The 23,246-nt window shown below is 39.9% G+C and overlaps 1 protein-coding gene across 1 annotated transcript; it reads left to right on the top strand.

Moving 5' to 3' along the window:
• Positions 1–1,490: 1,490 nt before the first annotated feature.
• def8 (differentially expressed in FDCP 8 homolog) lies at positions 1,491–22,919 on the top strand. Its single transcript, XM_036136431.1, has 12 exons — positions 1,491–1,649; positions 3,108–3,230; positions 6,822–6,916; positions 8,097–8,246; positions 8,518–8,659; positions 10,154–10,318; positions 10,730–10,857; positions 11,844–11,957; positions 12,524–12,604; positions 13,282–13,422; positions 20,651–20,760; positions 21,625–22,919. Exons 2-12 carry the CDS (start codon positions 3,122–3,124, stop codon positions 21,710–21,712), a joined length of 1,323 nt encoding a protein of 440 aa, XP_035992324.1. The 5' UTR covers positions 1,491–1,649; positions 3,108–3,121; the 3' UTR covers positions 21,713–22,919.
• Positions 22,920–23,246: the final 327 nt, after the last annotated feature.

Below are 23,246 nucleotides of genomic sequence, written 5' to 3'. Positions count from 1 at the left end.
AAAAACCAAACAAAAAAACCCTACAGCTGCTCTGTGAAGGCCCAAGGTGGTAGAACATTAGAACATTAGTTAACACCAGAGTGTCATGAACGAACAGAAAGCTGTGCAGAGGTTTAAAGCAGGGCTAGGATATAAGACATTATCCCAAGCTTTGCACATCTCACCACTATTTTAAGAACTGAAATCCTGTCAGGAGCTTTAGGTATAATTTATGCATCTCTATTTCTTGTTAAAAAATTGTTTGACTGAAATGTAACTCTTAAATTTAAAGGTTAACTTGCTTGTGAGTGTGTGCTATTTTTCACTTTTGTTGCTGTACACTGGGAATTTTCCCGCTGAGGGACAGAAAAAGGGTTGTTCTATTCTCTTATAGAAACTGTTATACGTTGGTTCCTTCTTGATCTTATCCATAAAATTTCAGATTACCGTAAATTCAACAGACATTTTTGGCTGATTGGGAACATACTCTGCTAATTTTTTTTTGAAAGAACACTTTTTAATCAGATTATAACATTGAATTAATTAAAACTTCTGGACTATTGATCTGGTCAGTTCAGCAGTAGAGGTTCAGTGTTGCTACTGGTACCATGAGGTGATACCTGGACCCCACAGTAGTTGCAGTCAGTCCTACTCCTACTGTCCTACTGTGTGCCATGACCAGAAGGTTTCCCGTGACTCCCAGCTCAGTCTCAAGAGCACCAAGGAGATTCCAGGAGACACTCAGTTGTTCTGCTCTCATAGGAGCAGGTTCAGTCTGAGCTCGTGAGGCAGATGTGAAAGGGTCTGGAGAAGCTGCGGTACACATTGGGCTGCATTGATTGGCTTGGTGGTGGGTCAGTGTTGGTCTGGGGAGGCATCTCCATGGAGGGACACACAGACCTGTACAGGATAAACAATGGCACCTGGAAAGAGGTATGGGGAGCTCAGTGATTATTGGGATACCCCAATGTGTTCAGGCATGCATGGATGGATGTGGGGGCATACAAACTACTAAATAACATTTTGAATTGCTGCAAGGACATTTCAGCGAATTGTCTAACATATTTTTTTTCAGTTTAACCTTGTCTTACTTCAGATTTAGCCTTCTCTGATATGATCATTTTCATTTTGTTCCCAACATGGCATTCCTTATCAGTAAGGATATCCAACATGTTTTTTTTTTTTTAAGTCGACATCTGATGTTATTTCAAAGTGTTCCCTTTTTTTTTTTTGAGCAGTATGAAGTTAGAAAATCACTTCAAGGATTCTAACTTTTTGGTTGAACGCATTGGCATCTGATGGTAAATAAAATTCTAAATAAAAACGCAGAACACAAATGTAGTTTTCAAGTATTGCATTGAAATCAAAGCGAACACACGAGACATAAATATAATGCAAACGCTGTCAAAGTTTTATCGTAATTCGTATTTTCTCCTAACGAGCTCACATCAAACGCGCGCGGGCGCTAGTTGGAGGATTTTACTTTGAAGGAATCAAACCGGAAGCAGCTGGAACTTGGTCGTTTTTTTTTTTTTTTCTCGCCTTGATGTGCAGCTGATGACAGGGGCAAAACAACACTCGGACAGCTGCCCATGTTATCAACATATAGTCTCCACAGAACCGCGTTCAGCAGCTGCATGTTGTCCGACGAGAACACGGCAGTGAACGGGGTAAGCTTCCCTCTGTCAGCGGGTCAGCTTAGCATCCAGACAGCACAAGAACGAGGGGCTCCTGGAAGCTGGTTAGCTCGCTAGCGTTAGCCGGGGTGTTGTTTATGTGCTCTCTCACGGTGCAATCATGGCTGAAACCTGTTGTGTGCCATATGTTCCGGGTCGTTTTTAGCCAGTAAGGGCTGAAGTGTTGCTCAGGTTAGGAGACCAGCCAACAGGAGACCTGCTTGGTTATGACGAGGCTTCCAGCTTTTCCTGGCGAAGCTTTCTAATTGCCTGCAGCGTTTGATTGGCTGTAACCAGAGCAATAGAAAATTTAGACAAATTAGTATGACAAGGGTCGTTATTGCATTCGATTTTAACAATGCAGAGGAATAAATCATTTCTTTATTCCTATAGATTCTAGCACACCCCTCTGTGTGAGGGCAGAGGGGTGTAGGGTTGAAAAGCCTAGACAACAACAACACAGTGGATGGTTGTTTACTTTTTTTGCTACTTTGTTTTTTGAAATCCTCTTTTATTCAGAATGCAACCCATCCTCCAGAAACATGCCCTCCCTGCGTCCGCTGACGTCACACAAGACAACTGATCAGAGTTGCTGTGACCTAAGCCCCATTTGTAGGATGCATTTTGATCAAAACCCTTCAAAGGTGTTTACTTAGATTTAGTGAGCTTGCAGAGAAACGCTTAATTGTTTTTCTACTTTGTTTTTTGAAATCCTCTTTTATTCAGAATGCAATCCACCCTCCAGAAACATGCCTCCCTGCGTCCGCTGACGTCACACAAGACAACTGATCAGAGTTGCTGTGACCTAAGCCCCATTTGTAGGATGCTTTTTGATCAAAACCCTTCAAAGGTGTTTACTTAGATTTAGTGAGCTTGCAGAGAAACGCTTAAGCCACGTTTGACAGCGGCGAGATTGGCTCTCAGGACTGGCGAAGAGTCAACGGCCAAGTTTTCTTGCCGGAAGAGCTTCATCGATCATGTCCTGGCCCGCTGCGTACGCTGTGATCCATTAGGACGGTTACTCAAGGCTTGCCTTCAGAACTGCTGCATCATCCGCTACCCCTGTTGGAAACGATCGCCGTGCAGACGCACTTGCACGAATGTGGCCATAGTGTGTTGTGAAAAACATCATTGCATAAATCTGTCAAAAATGTGCTTGTTCATCATAGTGTTTATTGAGATCCATGCTTCAAATACACACTCAGTAGAGTTTGAAAGTACTCCGACGGTTGGTCTGTTCAAAGGAGATTATACACAGGTGATACTTTTAGCAGTTTATGAGATCTGAATGGGAATCCACTTTGCAATGTACACGGTTATCAAGCGGACACATTAGCTGGCCAGCTTCCATTAAGAAGCCTTCTAGCTCTAACTAAATAGCAACAAAAGGAGTGGATTTCACCCTCTGTGTATGTACGTGTGTGTGAGATTGATGGCTTTTGTCCTCCTCAGATGTAGCCAATGAAATGGAGTACGATGAGAGACTTTCACATTTCCGTCAAGCTCGCCTCAATCCCTTTGATCGCGGGGAAGAGGACGACCATCCTGAAGGAGGGAAGGCGTCCCACAAACATGGTAAAGATCGGCATCGTTAACCACCGCTGTGTAGAACTGTTCATTTTTTTTTCTGACTTGTTAGAAAAAGCACAAGTATAAACAAGAGATGATCATGTCTTGATCACATGTCCTTGGCTAGTGTAGTTTTTCCCCTCTGGAAAAGAAAGGGATTTAATTACACAAAAAGACCAAAAACTTGGCTTGTTGTACTCATTAAACGAAAGATTTATTAATTTTTTTTTATTGTAGCTAAGGTACTAGATTAACCCATAAATGCTCAAACCAAAGCGCCTCATGAATGTTAGTGTGGTAAAAATGGGTCAGCTGATTTATTTATTTTTTTATCATGGTGATGTGGCAGCCACGGAGAAACAGCAGAAAAACTTTGGAAAAAGTTCACAGACAGGTGTTTATGAAATTTGTAAATTAGAAGGAAAAGCACAGCTGTTCCCCACATTAAAAGTAATTGTGAAAAATTAAACCTGATTGTTTTTTTTAAACGTCGGAGGAAACCTGTATTCCTCTGTGCGTCCAGATCGACATTCAGAGAGGAAAGCAAGATTAGGAGGAATGGGACGTTTCCCCCATTTATTTAATTATGGTTTATGGGCTTTTTTAAATTTAATTCCTTTTTTAGGCATGGGCTGGTATGAAATTCTGACGTTATGATAACTTAAAGAAAAATGTCACGGTATTGTGAATGCAATTAAAAATTGTGTTATTTCAAAATGTCTAAATTTAAAAAAGTAAAAAAAAATGTTTTCGTTGAACAGTTATTTATTTTTAAACAGCATCTTAAACATTGAACAGAAGAAATATGAATTCAAAATGACTGAATTATTTCTAAATAGAAATGAATAAACACAGCCTATAATGCAATTCTTAAACAAACTTGCTGAAAAAAACAGTAGCTTAAAACTCTTTCTCAACACTTTGGGAGACTTTATCTTGAACATAGAACATAAGTAATATGTATAACTATATTATTTTTAGATAAAAATAAATAAATGCAATACTTGATTAGAGTTGGTGTGAGGACTACACATTTTGCATCAAGTTTTTTTTTGTTTATAGAGCCCAACATTTGTGTGAAAGTGACACACGCACGTTTTAGGCCCCATTTTGTGTGTGCGCAAGCTTTATAAATGAGACCTCTGGGTTTTGACTTTTATCAGGTGCATTTACTTGTACATTTTGGGTCACTGTCATGTTGCAGGGTCCAGTTCTGCTTCAGCTTTTCATTTTTCACAGAAGTTCTCCTCACGCACCCTCTGATGCACAGTTGATTTAATGGAGGATTTGAGGAATCGGGTCCTGCTGCGGCAGAGGAAGGGACATGAGGCAGAGCTGGAGGAAGCAGAGATGAAAATGTTGCGGTTCTCTTTAGGAGGGAAGAGAATGGGTGGAATCAGGAGTGAGCACATCAGAGGGACAGCTCATGGTAGATGTTCTGGAGATAAAGCCAGAGTGAGGCCAGACTGAGATGGTTTGGACATGTTCAGAGGAGGGATAATGAGAAGATCGGTAGAAGGATGCTGAGGCTGGAACTGCTAGGCAGGAAGATTAAGGAGGAGATTTATGGACGGAGTTAAAGAGGACGTGAAGGTAGTTGGTGTGAGAGAAGAAGATGCAGCAGATAGAGTTAGCCGGAGACAGATGACTCACTGTGGCGAGCCCTGAAATCGAAAAGCTGACAGAAGAAGAAGAAGAAGTCCTGCTGCAGCAGAGCAACCCCAAGCCAGGACACTTCCAACTCTGCCTCCCAGTTGGGCTCAGGCTCTTTCCTATGAATGCTCTGTTTGGTTTAGACCAAACACGCTCTCTTTTCTGCTGTCCAAATAATTAAAACGCGTCTTTCCTTCGACTATTGTTCCAGAAGTCCAGATTTTTTTGTCTAAATGCTCTCTTGTAAAGTTGAGTCCAGCCTTCCCATATATCTTAAAGAGAAATAATTTCACCCTGACACACCTCCTGTGATACCTGTGCAGTTTCTGTCAGACTGTACAGAAGTGCACTTTGACCTTAGCAGCAGGAGGAGCCTGCTTAAGGTCCTTTAAGGACATTTTTTGTCAAAAAATGGGGTCATGCTGACAAATTACAGGATAATTTTTTTTTTTCAAATTCATTTTGTAAACATAACCAATTAGAATACGTGAAAACTTCATGTGTATTATTGATTAAATATTGCTTCCATCTAGCTTGGTCCCTTCCTTCCTGTCACGTCACATCATCTTTAATCAAAATACAGATTGGACTTCTCCTTTATCTGCTTTTCCTTAGTGTCACTTACTTGCCAATGCGGTGTAGTTTCCTCACACGTGGTGCAAGGCATTCCTCTTCGAATCTACTTTTAACAAAGAGTTGCTCAGTTTTTTAACGTCAGACAAATCCTAGTATTGAAAGAAATGCAAAATAGACTCTTGTGACTCCAGCCTTCGAAAACAGGAAGTGGGAAATGCCGGCGCTAAACCAGAGCAAATGAGAAGCAACAGTCTAAGCAGGAACTAAGTAACGCTTCCTTTAATGTAGGATTTGGGAATCTGCGACCATTTGTAACAGCAAAGCTTCGCAGCCACTTTATCCGCTCTGATTTGTTGTAATTTGTCCGTCTCAGAGGCTAAAGATGTTCTGCTCTGACGTGTACGCAGGTAAAAACATTTGTCTATATGTCTTTGTTTGTTTTATCACAATGCATATGATCAGTGTTGATGTGGAGTTTCTTCAGTCTTTGCCAAAAATTGTGTTAAATGTGTTTTATATTTTCATCTTTTAAGCATCTTCTTAGAATAAAGTTTATTCTAGTAGGACTAACCTGGATGTTTTAATATGGATTCAATACAAGATTTACAAAGCTGCATTATTGTTTCTCTTATATTTTTGGTGTGGTTCTGTGACTCTGGCTTTTCTGATCATCATTATTAAAAATGATACAATGACTAAGGATTTCAGAAGGTTTTCCTTTTGGTCAGGATGTCACATCGGCATTTCTCCTACCGTCCTGCTCACAATCTAAAAAACCCCAAAAAAAACATTTAGAAACCAAACTGCCTAGTACTCTGGGACAATTTAAACTTTTTTTTGTTTTTAAATCAGCAAAATCTGCTCCTGTTTTTAGGTCAGATCATATTAGCCTATTTAATTTGAGTCGCATGTTTTAATTATTTGCATTTTTACCGTCTTTGCAACTTTTTTGTTGTTATTTCTTGTTTTATCAAAACAGGTCTCTCTTGTAAATGAGATCTTGGATCTTTATGAGACCCCCTGTATGAACAAAGGCTAAATAAACTTTAAATAAAATACTACCATTTAAACGAAACACACCCCCAAAAAGATTTTTTGTTTTGTTGTTGAGCTTATCGTCACATGTTTTCATGTAGTAGAATGAATTACACTTCAGAGTTCATTTAACCGGCTGATCTTCCTGTTTTTTACGCCAATGATCACATGTCCATATAGACCGCTTGGTCAAACATTACTAGACTGTTTAAAGCAGGTTGTTCCTCTGTTTGTGATTCTTATGGGTGGAAACTCGACTGAGGACACTTCACAGATCAAAGTGTGCCACCGTGCTTGGAGGGAGAGCCTAAAGTCATGTTTCTGTCTTCTTAGAAGCAACTTCTGAGCTGTTCTCCGGGACCAAAACCCACAGTTCTGATCGTACCATGGACCTCGGTCTAGCTGAGGATCATTTCTCCAGACCCGTGGTGAGTTTGAAATGCCTTCTCTGCATTGTGTTTTTTTGAAAATGGACAGGATCAGTTCACTTTTCGCTTCCCAGGACTCGGTTCTGTTTTTACAGGTGAAGCCAGACTTCGCTCTTATATCACTGGAGCGCGCTGAAAGCATCAAACTGCAGCACTCCTTAATTCACACAGATGAAAGAAAATGTCTTTGAGCGCTCAAAATTCCCAGATACCAATAATCCCACCATTGTCTTGTATTTCAGAGAAATGGGAGCTGAAAAATTATAAGTTTCTCTGTTTTTGGGGGGGTTAATGTTTGCATCATTGGTAACGAGAGAACAAACAGTGCTGCTCAGAGGAATCATCCCGCCTCACGTTTCCAACCTGTGTATGGTAACCTGTGAGACTTTGTCTAATGAATAGGTCATTAAAATAGGAGAATATAAACCATTAATAGACCAAGCTTTTTTTTTTTTTTTAATTATCAAATTGTTTACACACAAGCACAAACCTTAGTGTATTTTACTGGAGTTTAATGCGTAGACCAACACAAACAGCACAGCTGGAGAAGGAGAGCAGCCCAGAGACCAATGGTAACTCTGGAGGATCTGCAAAGGTCCACAGCTCAGGTGGGAGAACCTTTTGACAGGATGGCTTTTAGCGGGGCGCTTCAATAATCTGGGCTTTAGGGGAAGAACGGCAATAAGAAAGTAATAAGAAAGAAATTCTGGGAGAGAAGTTCACCTATCAGGAGGACAGCAACCCTAAATATGAAGCTAGGCAGATATATTGATTATCCTCATGTGTTAGAAGGGCCTGGTAAAAGTCCAGGGGTAAATCTAAATGAATGTTTGAGGCGAAGCTTGAAAATATCAGTTCACATTTCTCTCCATCTACTGTCATTAAATTACAAAAAGTTCAGTAACATAAAACCTCAAGGTGGGGGACAAAATTAAAAAAAACATGCCACACATTTTAATATTTTAGATGATTTTTTTTTCTGCTATATTTTCTTACTTGGTCTATTTATTTGAACTGATTATCTTACTATCTGTTATTTATCCAACCCTGTTTATGTGATGCAGCCTTTTGTTGCTTTACACCTAAACCGCTGCTGTTGAGGTTCGGTCCAACCGCACCAAAGTAGAAGCTCTCCCATCTAAAATAAACCTTGTTTTGTATGAAAATTGTGTTGTTTCAGGGTTCTTTCGTGGCCTCGGACGTGGAGCAGCTGAAACAGGCCATAGAAGAATGTAAGAAGATGATCTTGGAGCTGCCGGAGCATTCGGAGAGGCAAAAAGACACCGTGGTCAAACTGATCCACCTGCGACTCAAGCTGCAGGAGCTTAAGGTTGGGACTGAGCCCTGCATGACTCGATGCCGATGTGGTTCAGGGGTGTTTCTGGGGTGCTTTCTGCCGATTGAGCAACTTTTTTTTATCTTCTTTCTAAACTTCTAAACATTCCTGACAAATCTGAGTGACCTGCTAGCAATTGGCCTCACTCATACTCATACTAAAGGGAATACTAAACTCCACCTTTTCGATTGTATTGCTAAACACAACCACAACACGTTATTTTTAAAGCTCAAGTCAATCTCATTTTGCATGTTCTCCTCCGAAGGACCCAGAGGAAGACGAGCCTAATCTGAGAATCATCCTGGAGCACCGCTTTTCAAAGGAGAAGAGCAAGAGTGTGAAACAGACCTGTGACAAGTGTAGTACCATCATCTGGGGTCTAATCCAGACCTGGTATACCTGCACAGGTAAATACAGCACTGCGAGGGGGGGTTAGTGCAGAAAACCGCAGCTCATATGTAGAGAAAAGCAAGTTATTTATGATTCGTGAGTGCACAGGTTCACGTTAAACGTCTCGATAGGGCTTCTGGAGTCTAGCCTTACATTTCTGAGTTAGAATAATAACAGATTAACTTTTCAAGGTTCTAATAGTTCCTGCACAGCTGATCAGTTCATACATTTACCTCGGGAGTTTCCTAATCCTGTGATAGGCACACTGTGAGATAGGTCTCTATGGTAACAGATAAATAAAAAACAAAACCACAGTTTTAAGCCAGAGTCTGTATGAAAAAGTTTAATTTTAAATGTATTTTAAAAATGCAACAAATAATAGTCGGTGTGTTTGTCCTGCAACTTTTTCTCCACTCGGATCCATTCATTCATCAAGAATCCAGAAAATATGTGATGCAGCTGCAGTCCTGCTGGATTCGCTCTGGATATTAAAATAAGACCCACTACCGAAGAAGGATCAGACTCATTTAGATGAGATAAAATAACACCTCAGTTATATCTCAGCATGGGGGTGACTGGGGTCAGCAATGTTTACAGCCCTAAAAGCCAGTTTTGCCTACGGTCCAGCTAAACTAAAGAGCCACAAAAGCAACACGACTCTTACTGCTGAAAATGTTTAGCTCTTTTAAATTAAAGAGCAGTTTAATTTATTATTATTATTTTTTTAGGTTTAACAGATTTTCTTCAACGGGACATTCAAGGTTTATATAAAATGATGTAAAAAAAAAAAAAAAAAAAAGCATGTACTTTGCATGCTACTGACCAAAAATATTTTCAGAAAGAATATTCATTAATCTGTTAGTGTCATGTTCTGCATCAACATGCTTTGGAGAAACTGCTACCTTTTATCTTTACATTTGCAAACATTGCTCAATTTTTCAGCATTTTTTGGCCAAACTTATTAAGAGCCACAGTGGAGGGTCTGAAAAACCAAATGCGGCTCTGAAACCCCACATTGCGGACCTTAGGTTTAAACTAGAATATCTTCTGCTTCACACCCCGACAGCTGGCTTAATAACAGCTGAGAGGGAAGCTCCGCACGCATGGTTTATTTTAGTCAGGAAGGTTGTCCAAAATGCCAAAAATACTTTATTATTACTCAATATCTAATAACTAACACAGTTTTTCAGAGGTCTATTGTCTGTCCGAATGAAGAAATGAAAGCGGTAGTTTGGCTCGGACTCTGCTGGAGAGGAAGTCAGAGGCAGTCTCAGTTTCTTGAAATCAAGCTGGTTGCATTTAAACTTTGTTGCTTCATTTATGCCAGTTTAAAGTCACCAGGAGTGTTAAGAGCCAGTTATACTTGCTCTAGCATTTACAGATCTGCAGCTTTCACTGAACCAGCTTTCAGGCAAGCTTTCAGCCTTTTTGTCTTAAGTCAGTAAAACAAGTTCCTGTTTGATTTTTTAGCTGCCTTGTCATAGCATGCAGTTGTGTTTTTCTTGTTTCAGGATGCTATTACCGTTGCCATAGTAAGTGCATGAACCAGATCACGAAGCCCTGCGTCCGGTCAAAGGTTAGCCACCAGTCTGAGTATGAGCTGAGCATCTGCCCAGAGATAGGACTAGATCGGCAGGACTACCGCTGTGCAGAGTGCCGCGCTCCTATTTCACTGAGTGAGTACAGATTTGCAGGGTTCGAAAGAATGATGTGGAAATTATAACTCCTTTGAATTATCCAAATCTGCCATTAAGAGGTTTTGTATTTATACTTTAAGAATTGGCTGTCAAAGGATGGATGAATTCTTGAAATTTGCAGCATTGCTGTAAGTCAATGATTTGATGCGATCTGCGGGTTTCCGTAGATGAAAAACCTTTTAACCAATCTGTCTGTATGATTGACTTTGTAAAGTGTCTTGAGGTGATATGTTGTGAATTAGCACTATGTAAATAAACTGAATTGATTTGAAAATTTGAGTTTGTAAAACTGTGGAGTTTTTCAACCACGTGTAGCGGTTTACTTTACGTGGTTGAAACTTCTCTGTTTTTACCCCAGCTCAACGGTAATGTGGCATGTTTCCGTTTCAGGGGGTGTACCCAGCGAGGCCAGACAATGCGATTACACGGGTCAATATTACTGCAGCACGTGCCACTGGAACGACACGGCCATCATCCCAGCTCGGGTCATCCACAACTGGGAGTTTGAGCCGCGCAAGGTATCCTCAGCAGGCGTGGAAATGTGCGAAAGTTAGGAGCGTTGCAATGAGTGCAGTTAAGGATCTGCTTGTTTCTTCATTAAATTGTTAGAAATAGGCGATAAAATAATAATTTTACGGTTCTCAGACCATTCTACAATCATGATTCTGCCTCTTTCATTCATTTTATTTCTGTTTATGCAGCTTTCTTAAAACAAGCAGCAGCGGTAAATAAGATTCATGATCTTTGCATTTTGGTAGATTATGGGGATGTTTCCTTGAATTAACTATTAAACCACAGTTCTTGGTAAATCATACTTCCTCTTTGTTAATCATTCAAAAAGAGGAAATATGATTTCTCTTTTTTAATAAATAAAAAAATCAACAATAAAAGAGAATTTAAAACAAAAGTGTGTTTTGCAGTACACTGCATACACTGTCCATTGACCGTGCAGGAGGGGTTCATCCCTTCATGCAGATTTTATTTTCCCAACCACATTTCTTCCACAAATGTGATGGTTTTCCCACCGTCCCTCCAGTTTTTGCAAACACGTTGGGGAGTTCTTAACCAGTCGATTGTGGAATTTTTTTCATTTTAAAAATGTATTTTGGTTGATGCGTGCCAATAATTTGAGGATAAAATTGAGGCATTGCTTAAAAAAAAAAAAAAAAAAAAAAAGGTACCGTGGCACTAATGTTCTCCATGTTTTGGGAAGTGAATAAATTGGGGCTGGGAATTGTAGGTTGTCTAATCCCAACACCACCCACTGATCAACACCTAATACGGTCTAATTATGAACCTAGAATGTCTGTGAAAAGTTTAAAAAGCTGTGGCATCTCACTGTTTTTACTGCATCAACTCTGGACACCGGGGAATTTTTAAATTAAAATTAGCAATATTGTGTTGCGAAATCAAATATGACGTCCAGCGTTGTGCCTCCCTGTACGAACCTGACTTCAAGCTTTTCTGTAGTTGCTGTGTTGACAGGATGTTTTCTCTCGCTCAGGTCTGTCGCTCCTCCATGCGTTACTTGACGCTCATGATGCCCCGACCTGTGCTGAAGCTGAAAGAAATCAACCCGCTGCTATTCAACTTCGTGGAGGAACTGGTTGAGATCAGGGTGAGTAACTTTGTTCGCTTCTTCTGGCTAAAAATGGTAAAATTGAAGTTCTGTCCCAGTTTTTGTCCCAAATTTTAAACCCCTTTTTGTCTGTATCAGTTTTCTCAAGCAGGGATTCACCTGGAGGCACATTAGCAAACTCAAATTGAATGTGACCGAACCACAGCTTAGATAGATATTTGTGTTTTCTAACCACTCTAAAAAAACTCTGCTGTTGTTAGCAGCTTGATTTAGTGAGGTTTTTTTTTTTTTCTGTATGCATTCCCCGATGTTGTGAGTGTGACTTTTTTTTTTTTTTGAAGGGAAACGGAGACAGCTTTGCAACATTTCCAATTTTAGGCTCATAAAGTCTGCATGTGACAAAAAGGCTTCTGTTGAAGATCTTTGTCTCATTTATGTTTTGGTTCTTCCTAATTTTTTACAAGCTGCCGATGATTATGATAAGAAGAAAAGAAAAAAAAGAACCGGCACATTTTTAGTGCACATTCAGAGTGTTGCGATCCCATGACTGGAGTCCAAGCATAAAGTGTCGTCTGTGTGTGTCTGTTTTGGGATGTCATTCACAGAAACTCCGTCATGATATTCTGTTGATGAAACCCTATTTCATTACCTGCAAGGAGGCGATGGAAGCTCGGCTGCTGCTTCAAGTCAGTAACTGTTTGCATTACCGATCTAACAAACGTCAAAGTTCTTTTTTTATTGGTAAAGCTGAGTGAAACACCGCCACCTGGTGGTGAAACTGTGCCCCTTACACTCAGTTGATAAAAATCTTTTGATAAACATGTACTTTAATTTCACCTTACTCAACACTTCTCATTGGAAATATTTTTCATTATTATTTTAGAGTTAATATTTGCATTGCTTGTTTTAATCCAAATCATATAAAATCTATTTTCTTGTGTCCATGAACGGATTTTTCTCGGGCAGCAAACAACTACATATGCTGGTCAATCATACTTTATTTAGCAACTCAAAATGTTAAGAAAATATTTAGTTTAAAAAAAATCCTAACAAATATTTGAGTACATAATAATAAAGTATAACAGAAAAAGAAATAAACACTTTTTTTTTTGCCATTAGCACAAAAGAACCACAAAGTGTTGTAAAGTTTTGTTTCTTTGTTCAGGAGAAGGAATCAGGTAGCTGGAAATGAAAACTTTAAACAGGTTAATACATACAGGTGAATTTTTGAACAAACTATTTGTTTCCTGCCTTACAATAGATCTATTGCCTGCAAAGTTGTTGCATCGAAGGTGCCTGCGCAGGTTCTAGGCTACGCTGCTCTGCTTTTGTCTCATGTTTCCTCTGTGTTTGTGCTCCACAGCTGCAGGATCGCCAGCACTTTGTTGAGAATGACGACATGTACTCACTACAGGATCTGATTGACATCTCCACCGGCAGGCTGAGCTGCTCCCTCACCGAGATCCACACAACATTTGCCAAACACATCAAACTGGACTGCGAGGTGAGCCCAGTCCTCTAAAGATTATTAAATGTCCTTTTCACACCTTAACCACTGGGACAGTTGAACCTATCGTTCATTAAGTGTCTACAAAACATTTGTATTACTGGGCTGAGCAGGCTCGCTAAAATAGTTCACTCTTTTTTTTTTCTTTTAATGAAGAAAATTCACATTTGAAAATTGTAAAGTCTGCTTTTGTTCTGATTCTTCTCTCTATGAGGTGAGAAATATATTTTAGGTTTTAAAACCAAGTAAAATACAGTTGAGCAGATATTTATATCCCTGACAGATTTACATATTTATTTAATCTTTTGATTTGATCCACATGTTTTTTTATTTTATTTCTGACTGGCAGTAACTTTAATGTTTTGGAGTTCCAACTTGAATATTATAGAGTCTGCAGAGGCAACTAAAGATTAGGGTGATGGCAAGGAGGCCTTTCAACTTTAAGGACTTGCGAGCTCGCCACAGAAGATAAATGGTCAGAAACACCAGTGGAAACATACAAAAATCTGCTCATTTGTCTTTTCCATTACTGAACGGGCTGTAACTAACTTGAAATGCCTTTGTTTTTGTTCTAATGTAAATGTAAAAATGCATTTGTTTTCTTTAAAAATTATACCCATTGTACATTGTCTTAACATTTTCCCCAAGCAATCTTACATAAAACGGCATATTTCGGCTCCCCTAATTTATTATAATTAAGATATAGCACCTATGTACATATGGGGCTATTGTTTGATAAAATTGTCCTGATTGCACATTTTACAAAAAAGGAATACATTGGATATTCATGCATTTTAAAAAGCAAAGTCCACATCCAAACAAAACATTTCAATGTTTTACATGCATTGATTGAGCAGAAGACTTTATATTAATATTTTGTCTAAACAGAGGGATAAATATTATGCCCAGCGTCATCATCTGCGGTGGTTGTGGTCATTTATGGTTCGTCTCGTTCATTCAGTGTTTTTCGACATCTGTGGCCTAGCCAGTTGTATGTGTTTATGCCGACAGATGTTTTAGCCGGCTTACACTGTCTGTAACGCAGCCGCAGCCTGAGCTGGTCTGCTTAATAGCACTTGTTCAGCAGCGCAGTTGTCAGGAAAAAGGTTCTGTTGCGTTTTTAAAGCGACTTCACGTTAAAAACGAGCCCCAAAACCCGCGACAATTTGACAAGTTTGCTTTGCGGGAGAACAGCAAAATGTGGTAAAACACAGGCCATGTTACAAGTCAGCATTTAAAGGTGCATTGTGCAAGTTTTGAAGTTAAATATTTTTTCTTTTCTTTCCCATACATGCCCTTACAATTGGCTGATGTGTAAAATTAATTATCTTCTATTTGCTCCAGTTGCCTCTATAGGCTCCATTAGTCAGTTTGAGAGAGAGATTCGGGCGAATCCTCTGGGCAAACATGTCTGTGACGCGCCGCGCGCTCTCGTTCAAACGGTTTCAACTGTTGTTCAGCTGCTGAGAGTCTCCGCTGCCGCTGAGCTGGACCAAAGACCAGCATCAAGCTCTTCTCAGCCTTTTCCATCTCATCAATATGAAAAATTTCCGTGCAAAATAAAATATTATTTCTATATAATATTATATAACAAAATAACATTTCTAACTTTCTTACCTCAGAAGACATTACACCTCTAAAAAAACCCTGTGAAGTCCTAACGGTTAGCTTTTTTTTTTTCTCTTTCACGTTTTCACATCCGCGTGTACGACACCGGTGTTATTTCAACGTCAGCAAAATCCTGGAGCTTGCAACAGAATCAGAATCAGACATACTTTAATAATCCCAGAGGGAAATTACTTTAATGCATAATAGTGCATAATGCACCTTTAAGCGTAGACAGGGAAAGTTTCACCAGTGTTATGTGACCAATTCATTTTCAGACTCCAGGCGATATTTTGTTACGACTAGCAGCATCAATTTGCTGCTACAGCACAAGGTTAACTCGATTTAAAAAAAAAAGAAAAAAGAAGAAGAAAAAAAGCTGCAATAATCTGAGTGCGGGCCACTTGAAACGGACATATCTTCTCATTTATTTCAAAGGAAATGTGACATACAGACAGCTACAGTCTTCCATAAACCCGTCTTCTTCCTTATGGCTATGCTCTGATGCGGAGCAGTGCAAGGCTGATGTTAGCAAGTTCACTATTTGTGTTGAGATGTGTCTTTAATAACTCTGCTCTGGTAGATTTTAACACGGTTTCAGCTTGTTGGGTGTGGATAAATCTTACCCAAATAAGTTGTTTCCTTGCTTCCTAACGTGCAGCTCTGCCCCCTGACTGTAGAGCTGTCAGCCGAGATTTGAGCAGGTGACAGTCGTGTCGCTGCCGCAGGCATGACGGCTTCTCTTTGACTGTGAACGTCGTTATAAATGGGGAGGAACATGACTGTTTGGAAGAATTGTTCAGATATTTGCAATAAACAAATGCAACAAGAACTGTTGAACCAAATATAACATGGATTTTATCCAAGTTAGACGCCACGTCTTACACTCAATGAGTACTGCAGTCTGCAAACTATTCAACCCACTGAGATGAATACTTCATTGGAGAACACATTCACAGTTCACATGTGGACCAAAGCACCCTTGATGCTCTCAGTCAATGGCTTCATTAGATGAATCATTTGTGCTTGAACAGCTCAAATACTTGTACCGCTGACACGGATGTTCCCTAACTAGTCAGAGGGAAGAGCGTTTTCCAATAAGTTTAGAAAATAATCATTGTCTTTCACAATAAAGGAGCTGGAAATAAAAAGACACCAAAGCACCTTAACTGCTCCTCGAGATATAAGTGGAAGCATTGCTTGCAGGAAAAAAGTTGAAGGAACAGGGTCTGTCTGTGGCAGAAAGAGGAAGCTGTCATAGACGGCCACCTGAATCCTTAGGAGGCCGGCGATCAAGATCCTTTATTTAAATGTAATCGACCTGCAGCAAGGCTTAGGATGCCACGGCTGAGGTTTATACTTTTACAGTAAGGCACGTCCTAAACGCTGAAAGGCGCGCAACTATGAAAACCCAAACGCTCAAGACAAGTTGTCTCCAATTTGTTCGTTACTGCGTAAATAAGCCAAATAGGTTTTGGGTGCTGCTCTGTGGCGCGACGAATTAATTCAATTCAATTCAATTTTATTTATATAGCGCCAAATCATGAAACATGTCATCTCAAGGCACTTTACAAAGTCAAGTTCAATCATATTATACAGATTGGGTCAGATTATACAGATTGGTCAAAATGTCCTATATAAGGAAACCAGTTGATTGCATCAAAGTCCCGACAAGCAGCATTCACTCCTGGGGAAGAGTCATCTGCATTGTACATGGCTTTGCTGCAATCCCTCATACTGAGCAAGCATGAAGCGACAGTGGGAAGAAAAACCACCCATTAACGGGAAGGAAAAACCTCCGGCAGAACCGGGCTCAGTATGAACGGTCATCTGCCTCGACCGACTGGGGTTACAGAAGACAGAACAGAGACACAACAAGAGAAACAAAAAAGCACAGAAGCACACATTGATCTAGTAATCTGTTCTACATTAGATGGTAACAGCTGGTGAGCCGTCTTCTCTGGATGATGTCACAGTTAACAGAACGCCAGACCAGGTGTACCTACTATGAAGAAAAAGAGAGAGAGCAAAAGTTAAAAGCTGAAATGACGACAGTCATTTCAATGTAATACAATGCAAAACTGGAGAACAGTAGACTGAAGAACAGTAGAAATCAGTAGAGTGAGAAAATTAGACCCTGATGTCCTCCAGCAGCCTAGGCCTATCACAGCACAACTATAGAGATAGCTCAGGGTATGAGCCACTCTAACTATAAGCTTTGTCAAAAAGGAAAGTTTTAACATTAGTCTTAAAAATAGATAGGGTGTCTGACTCACGGACCAAAACTGGGAGTTGGTTCCACAGGAGAGGAGCCTGATAGCTAAAGGATCTGCCTCCCATTCTACTTTTAGAGACTCTAGGAACCACCAGCAGACCTGCAGTCTGAGAGCGAAGTGCTCTGTTAGGAACATACGGGGTAATCAGAGCTCTGATATATGATGGAGCTTGATTATTAAGGGCTTTATACGTTAGAAGAAGAATTTTAAATTCTATTCTTGATTTAACAGGAAGCCAATGAAGGGAAGCTAAAACAGGAGAAATATGATCCCTCTTGTTGATTTTCATCAGAACTCTTGCCGCAGCATTTTGAATCAGCTGAAGACTTCGAACTGCATTTTGTGGACTTCCTGATAGTAAAGAATTACAATAGTCCAGCCTTGAAGTAACAAATGCATGGACTAGTTTTTCAGCATCACTCCTGGACAGAATGTTTCTAATTTTGGCGATATTCCGGAGGTGAAAAAAGGAAACTCTGGAAACCTGTTTAATATGAGATTTAAATGACATGTCTTGGTCGAAAACAACACCAAGATTTTTAACTTTATTACCAGAGGCCAAGTTAATGCCATCCAGATTAAGGGATTGATTAAGAACTTTATTTTTTGAAGACTCTGGCCCAAAGATTACAACTTCTGTCTTGTCAGAATTTAAATGCAGGAAATTTAAAGTCATCCAGCTTTTGATGTCATCAAGACATGACTGCAGTCGAAGTAACTGATTGGATTCATCAGGATTTATGGATAAATATAGCTGAGTGTCATCAGCATAACAGTGGAAATTAATCCCATGCTGTCTGATAATTTTGCCAATCGGAAGCATATATATAGTAAATAGAATTGGTCCAAGGACTGAACCCTGTGGTACTCCACAAGTGACCCTAGAGTTTGAGGAAGATTTATTATTAACATGAACAAACTGGAATCTGTCCAACAGATAAGATTTAAACCAGCCTAATGCTTTTCCCTTAATCCCTACAGTATGCTCAAGTCTTTGTAGGAGAATATTGTGATCAACTGTATCAAATGCAGCACTGAGATCTAACAGGACAAGTATAGACACAAGTCCATTATCTGAGGCCATGAGAATATCATTGGTGACCTTCACCAGAGCTGTTTCAGTGCTATGATGAGCTCTGAAGCCTGACTGAAACTCCTCAAGTAGGTCATTACTTTGTAAATGTTCACATAGTTGATTAGCAACTACTTTCTCAAGAATTTTAGATAAGAAAAGAAGATTAGATATAGGTCTGTAATTTACTAACTCATCTTGATCAAGAGATGGTTTCTTAAGTAAAGGTTTAATAACAGCTACTTTAAAAGCCTGTGGTACATATCCATTTACCAAGGATAGATTAATCATGTCTAAAATAGGACCACTGATCAGAGGGAATACCTCCTTAAACAACTTGGTTGGGATTGGGTCTAACATACAGGTAGAAGGTTTAGATGAAGCAAAAATTTTAGATAGCTCAGAAAGCTCTACTGCTTTTAAACAGTTCAGACACTGCGCAGGTTCTAAGGATTCCTCCAATGCTGCCTCACTTACTGAGGATGAGGTAATCATGTTTGGGAGGATGCCAATTATTTTATTTTTAATGGAATCAATTTTATTTATGAAGAATCCCATAAAATCATTACTGCTAAGAGCTAAGGGAATGGATGGATCAACAGAGCTGTGGCTCTGGGTAAGTTTGGCAACTGTACTGAAGAGAAATCTAGGATTATTCTTATTCTCCTCAATTAATGATGAAAAATATGCTGCTCTAACTCTGCGAAGGGTCTTGTTATACAACAATAGACTGTTCTTCCAGATTAAGTAGGATTCCTCTTGGTGTGTAGAGCGCCATTTTCTCTCCAATTTCCTAACATTGTGCTTCAAGGAACGCAGCTCTGAATTAAACCAAGGAGCCAGCTTCCTGTGAATAATCACCTTCTTTTTCAAGGGAGCTACATTGTCTAATGCAGAACGCAATGACGAAGTCATACCGTTTACAAAGACATCTATTTGTGAATTGGAAGAAACAACATTGCTGCCATCTACAGGGCATTTCTGCAATACGGAGGATATTAAAAAGGGGACAGACTCTTTAAGTTTTGATACAGCATTATCCGATAAAGATCTACTATAATGGAACCCTCTTTTGGGGGTGGAGAACTCAGTTAGATTAAACTCAAATGTTATTAAAAAATGATCAGATAGGACAGGGTTGTGAGGAAATACTGTTAATTCTTCACAATCAATGCCATATGTCAGCACAAGGTCTAAAGTATGGAGCCAAGAGTGCGTCGGTTTATGCACATTTTGAGCAAAACCAATTGAATCTAGGATAGTTTTAAAGGCTACACTAAGGTTATCACATTCTTTGTCAACATGGATGTTAAAATCACCCACTATAATAGCCTTATCAGTATTTAACACCAAATCAGACAAGAAATCTGACAACTCATCCAAAAACTGAGTGTAAGGGCCTGGTGGACGATACAAAACAACAAACAGAAGAGGTTTTATTGCTTTGCAGTTTGGATGAGGGAAACTGAGGGTTAAATGTTCAAAAGAACTGTAGTTATTAATTGGCCTGGGACTAATTAATAAATCAGACTGAAAGATGGTTGCCACTCCTCCTCCTCTTCCCACAGATCTGGGAATGTGGAAATTTGAATAATTGGAGGGAGTTGACTCATTTATACTAATGTAGTCCTCTTGTAGCCAGGTTTCTGTGAGACAAAACAAATCAATCTGTTTATCAGAAATCAATTCGTTAACTAACAAAGTCTTTGGAGGGAGAGACCTTATATTTAATAGACCACATTTAATTGTTTTATTTTTAGGTTTAAGGTGAACCGTATTGATTTTTATTAGGTTTTTATGATTTGTTCCTTTTAGATAAGTTTTTGATCTGTTAAGTTTTGGCCGTGGGAAAGACACCGTCTCAATAGGATAATGGATGGGTGACAGTACAGAAGCTGCAGAGAGGTGTGTTAAACTACGGCTCTGCTTCCTGGTCTGGACCCTGGGTTGTCAGCATTTAGGAGGACTAATAAATCCGGCCAGATTTCTAGAAAGAAGAGCTGCACCATCCAAAGTAGGATGGATGCCGTCTCTCCGGATCAGACCAGGTTTTCCCCAGAAAGTTCTCCAGTTATCAATGTAGCCCACGTCGAATTAAAGTTACCAATATTCATTAAGCAGCGTCCGTCTGTGCAATTCATTTTAAAAAGATGAAATTATCTGCATTGTTTGTTGATAATAGCAGACGTGGCACCTGTCTAACCTGCGCCTCTCATTTCCCACCCCTTCCTGTGTGCTTGTGTGTATCTGTGTGGTGTGTGTGTGTGTGTAGCGTTGTCAGGCCAGAGGCTTTGTCTGTGAGCTTTGCAAGGAGGGAGACATCCTGTTCCCCTTTGACAGTCACACCTCCGTGTGTCACGAGTGCTCCGCTGTCTTCCACAGGTGAGTCCCCACCAAACCCTTTAAACCGAATAAACCAAAAAAAACTCTCAACTTTTTCAATGTAGCCATAAGGAAATCTGTTGGCCTGTCCCTCGTTTGCGCGCTGATCGGCGATCGGGTTGCAGAAGTTACGTGTTCAGGAAGGGGGAACCATGGCTTCCTCATCCAGGCGACCCTCTCCAGCTCATTCTGGGGCATCCCAAGACCAAAAGAGATGCACATTCCCTTCTTCCCGTTTCCCCCGTATTCTCAGGTGCTCGGACCACCGCAGGAAGCGTATTTCGGCGTCTTTCATCCAGGATGCCGTTCTTTCACTCATGATCCAGATCAGTTCTTCCTCCTCCACAACGGATGCAGATGAACCACTAGTCTGTAAAGACCGATCCCTGAAGTCCTCACTCCCCTTTTTCTGATGGAGAACAGTGGCACTGAGCTTTAGCGGAGCCGATGAGACCCAGAGGACCTTCCTCTGCACGAGTACGCCTCGAGATGCCGTCCGTGAACGCCGCAAACGGGACGAGTGACAAGAGGCGCATCTCTTTGAAGCCCAAGCCGCTCTGGGAATAAGCTCAACTTTACGCTGAAAATACCGACACAGATAGAAAATACCACGTGGGAAACGGTCGTAAGCCTTCTACAGAAACTCAAAACACATGTGGACCGGAGAAAGAAACCCCCCCCCCCCCGACCCCCTTAGTGAATAAATCCATGACTAAAGATAAAGGAACAAATACGTCAAATATCATTAGTTATTTGCAGTTGTTGGGTTATTCTAATTCAGAGTTGGAAAAGCGACTCTTTCTTGACGAAGTGTAACTTTAAGAAAACAGCTCTTTAACTTTTTTTTTGTGTGTATGTCTTTAGAGACTGCTACTATGACAACTCTACAACGTGTCCACGATGTGCTCGAATGACTGACCGCCAACAGGATGAGGGGGAAGAAGAGAAATGAGCTCGACTCCTGGAAGAAACACGCCGGTTGCTTTAAGTCAGCCACATTAGGCCAAACTAGCTCCTCTTGGTCCCAAGTACAACTTGTTTTGTTGTCTTTTTCTCTTCGGTGCACTACGATGGAAAACGCAGGAGCTAAAACGTTCAAATCCCTGGCGTCCTGAAACGCTCCGTGTGTCTGAGGTGATCCTGTGTTCCTGTTGGGATATTTGTGATCACGGCTGCTTCTACAGGTTAACTTTTCAGTTCCCTTTACAGGAATTTCCTAACGTCTGTTCGAAAGGATGCCAGAAGGGCTCGGTTATTGCTCTTCTTGCTGCGTTATAAACAGATTCTTTATTACAAGATTATGATGCATTGAGCTGAAATTCCCAGCTTCCGATTTATAACATGACAAAATGTTAACCATTGTAAACTTCCTACACGTCATCTTGCTTTGTAAGTTTCACATAAAACCAGAACCATGAGCTCATATAAATGGGAAATTACAGTTTGTAATCCTGCAGGTTCTTTCAAAATCAGATTTTTTTTTATTCATATCAAACTATTAATCAGTTTTAACAGTTTATGGAATAAACAATAGTTATATTTACAGGGCAAACTCCTATATTTATTTTCACCATTGCTTTTACGTTTGTTTCCATATTTTCTGACTCTTATCAGTCAGTGGTGGTGGGGAAAAAACAACAACTGTAAAGCTTCTAAATAAATTGGCTAAAAGAAATCGATTAATACCATACTCTGAATCCATACTAGCAGATTATTAACCAGAGCTTCCCTCTTCAGTACGGTTTGAACTAACGGAGCTGTCTCTGTTGTTTAAAGCTCTGAACTCATTAGTACTTTCAGTTTTCTGGAGCTCAGTTCAGGGCGGTGTAACTAATGATGGACACTCCTGAACACCTCACAGCGGCTCTCAAACATCTCGATATCACTGTGTTAATGGTTTCAGTCTTATGCTATTGAGAACAAGTTCGGTGTAGACGTACAGTAAGTGATAATTTTGTGATCATTTTGTGATAATTTGAACATAAAGTATTTGTTTTAAAATATTAATGTTGTTGGCTGTGTTATTTTTCAGCAGCATGAAGTACTGTAAATATGTTGTTTTTTTTATGGTGAAACTAATGAACATACATGACTTTGGTGAAAGTAATGTAAAACAGCTGATCAGTGCATGAATAAATAAAGCTTTCTGGCTGATGTTTCGAGATGTTGCTTCAATGTTTCAGCATAAGATTTTTTTCCTCACTATGGCTTTTACTTTGTGAAGTGCACCAGTCCCTCCTGCAGCTAAAAAGCCCTCAGCACGACGCTGCCATTAAATCAGTCTTTGTTTATTACCCAGACAGCAAAATATGAGTGAATCAACATTGAAATATGGTTAGGCAGAAATATTGAATCCATGTTGAAGCCTGACATTTAAATTATACATAAAGTGGTCAGTGACTTACATATTATATCAACGTAATTTAGAGAAACCAATTAAGCAGATTTGGACCATGGGAGGAACCTGAGGTAACCACGAAGAACCC

The sequence above is a fragment of the Fundulus heteroclitus genome, chromosome 4, assembly GCF_011125445.2.
Source record: "Fundulus heteroclitus isolate FHET01 chromosome 4, MU-UCD_Fhet_4.1, whole genome shotgun sequence".
Taxonomy (NCBI): Eukaryota; Metazoa; Chordata; class Actinopteri; order Cyprinodontiformes; family Fundulidae; genus Fundulus; species Fundulus heteroclitus.
Note: the sequence above shows the minus strand (reverse complement) of the source record. Positions and strands in the feature narration are given on the sequence as shown.

Excerpts from the sequence above, each read along its gene's own strand:
- def8 (XM_036136431.1), top strand. The coding sequence starts at position 3,122 with ATGGAGTACGATGAGAGACTTTCACATTTCCGTCAAGCTCGCCTCAAT. Across the intron at positions 8,247-8,517 it reads TCAAGCTGCAGGAGCTTAAG|GACCCAGAGGAAGACGAGCC; the intron begins GTTGGGACTGAG and ends TCTCCTCCGAAG. Across the intron at positions 12,605-13,281 it reads AAGCTCGGCTGCTGCTTCAA|CTGCAGGATCGCCAGCACTT; the intron begins GTCAGTAACTGT and ends TGTGCTCCACAG.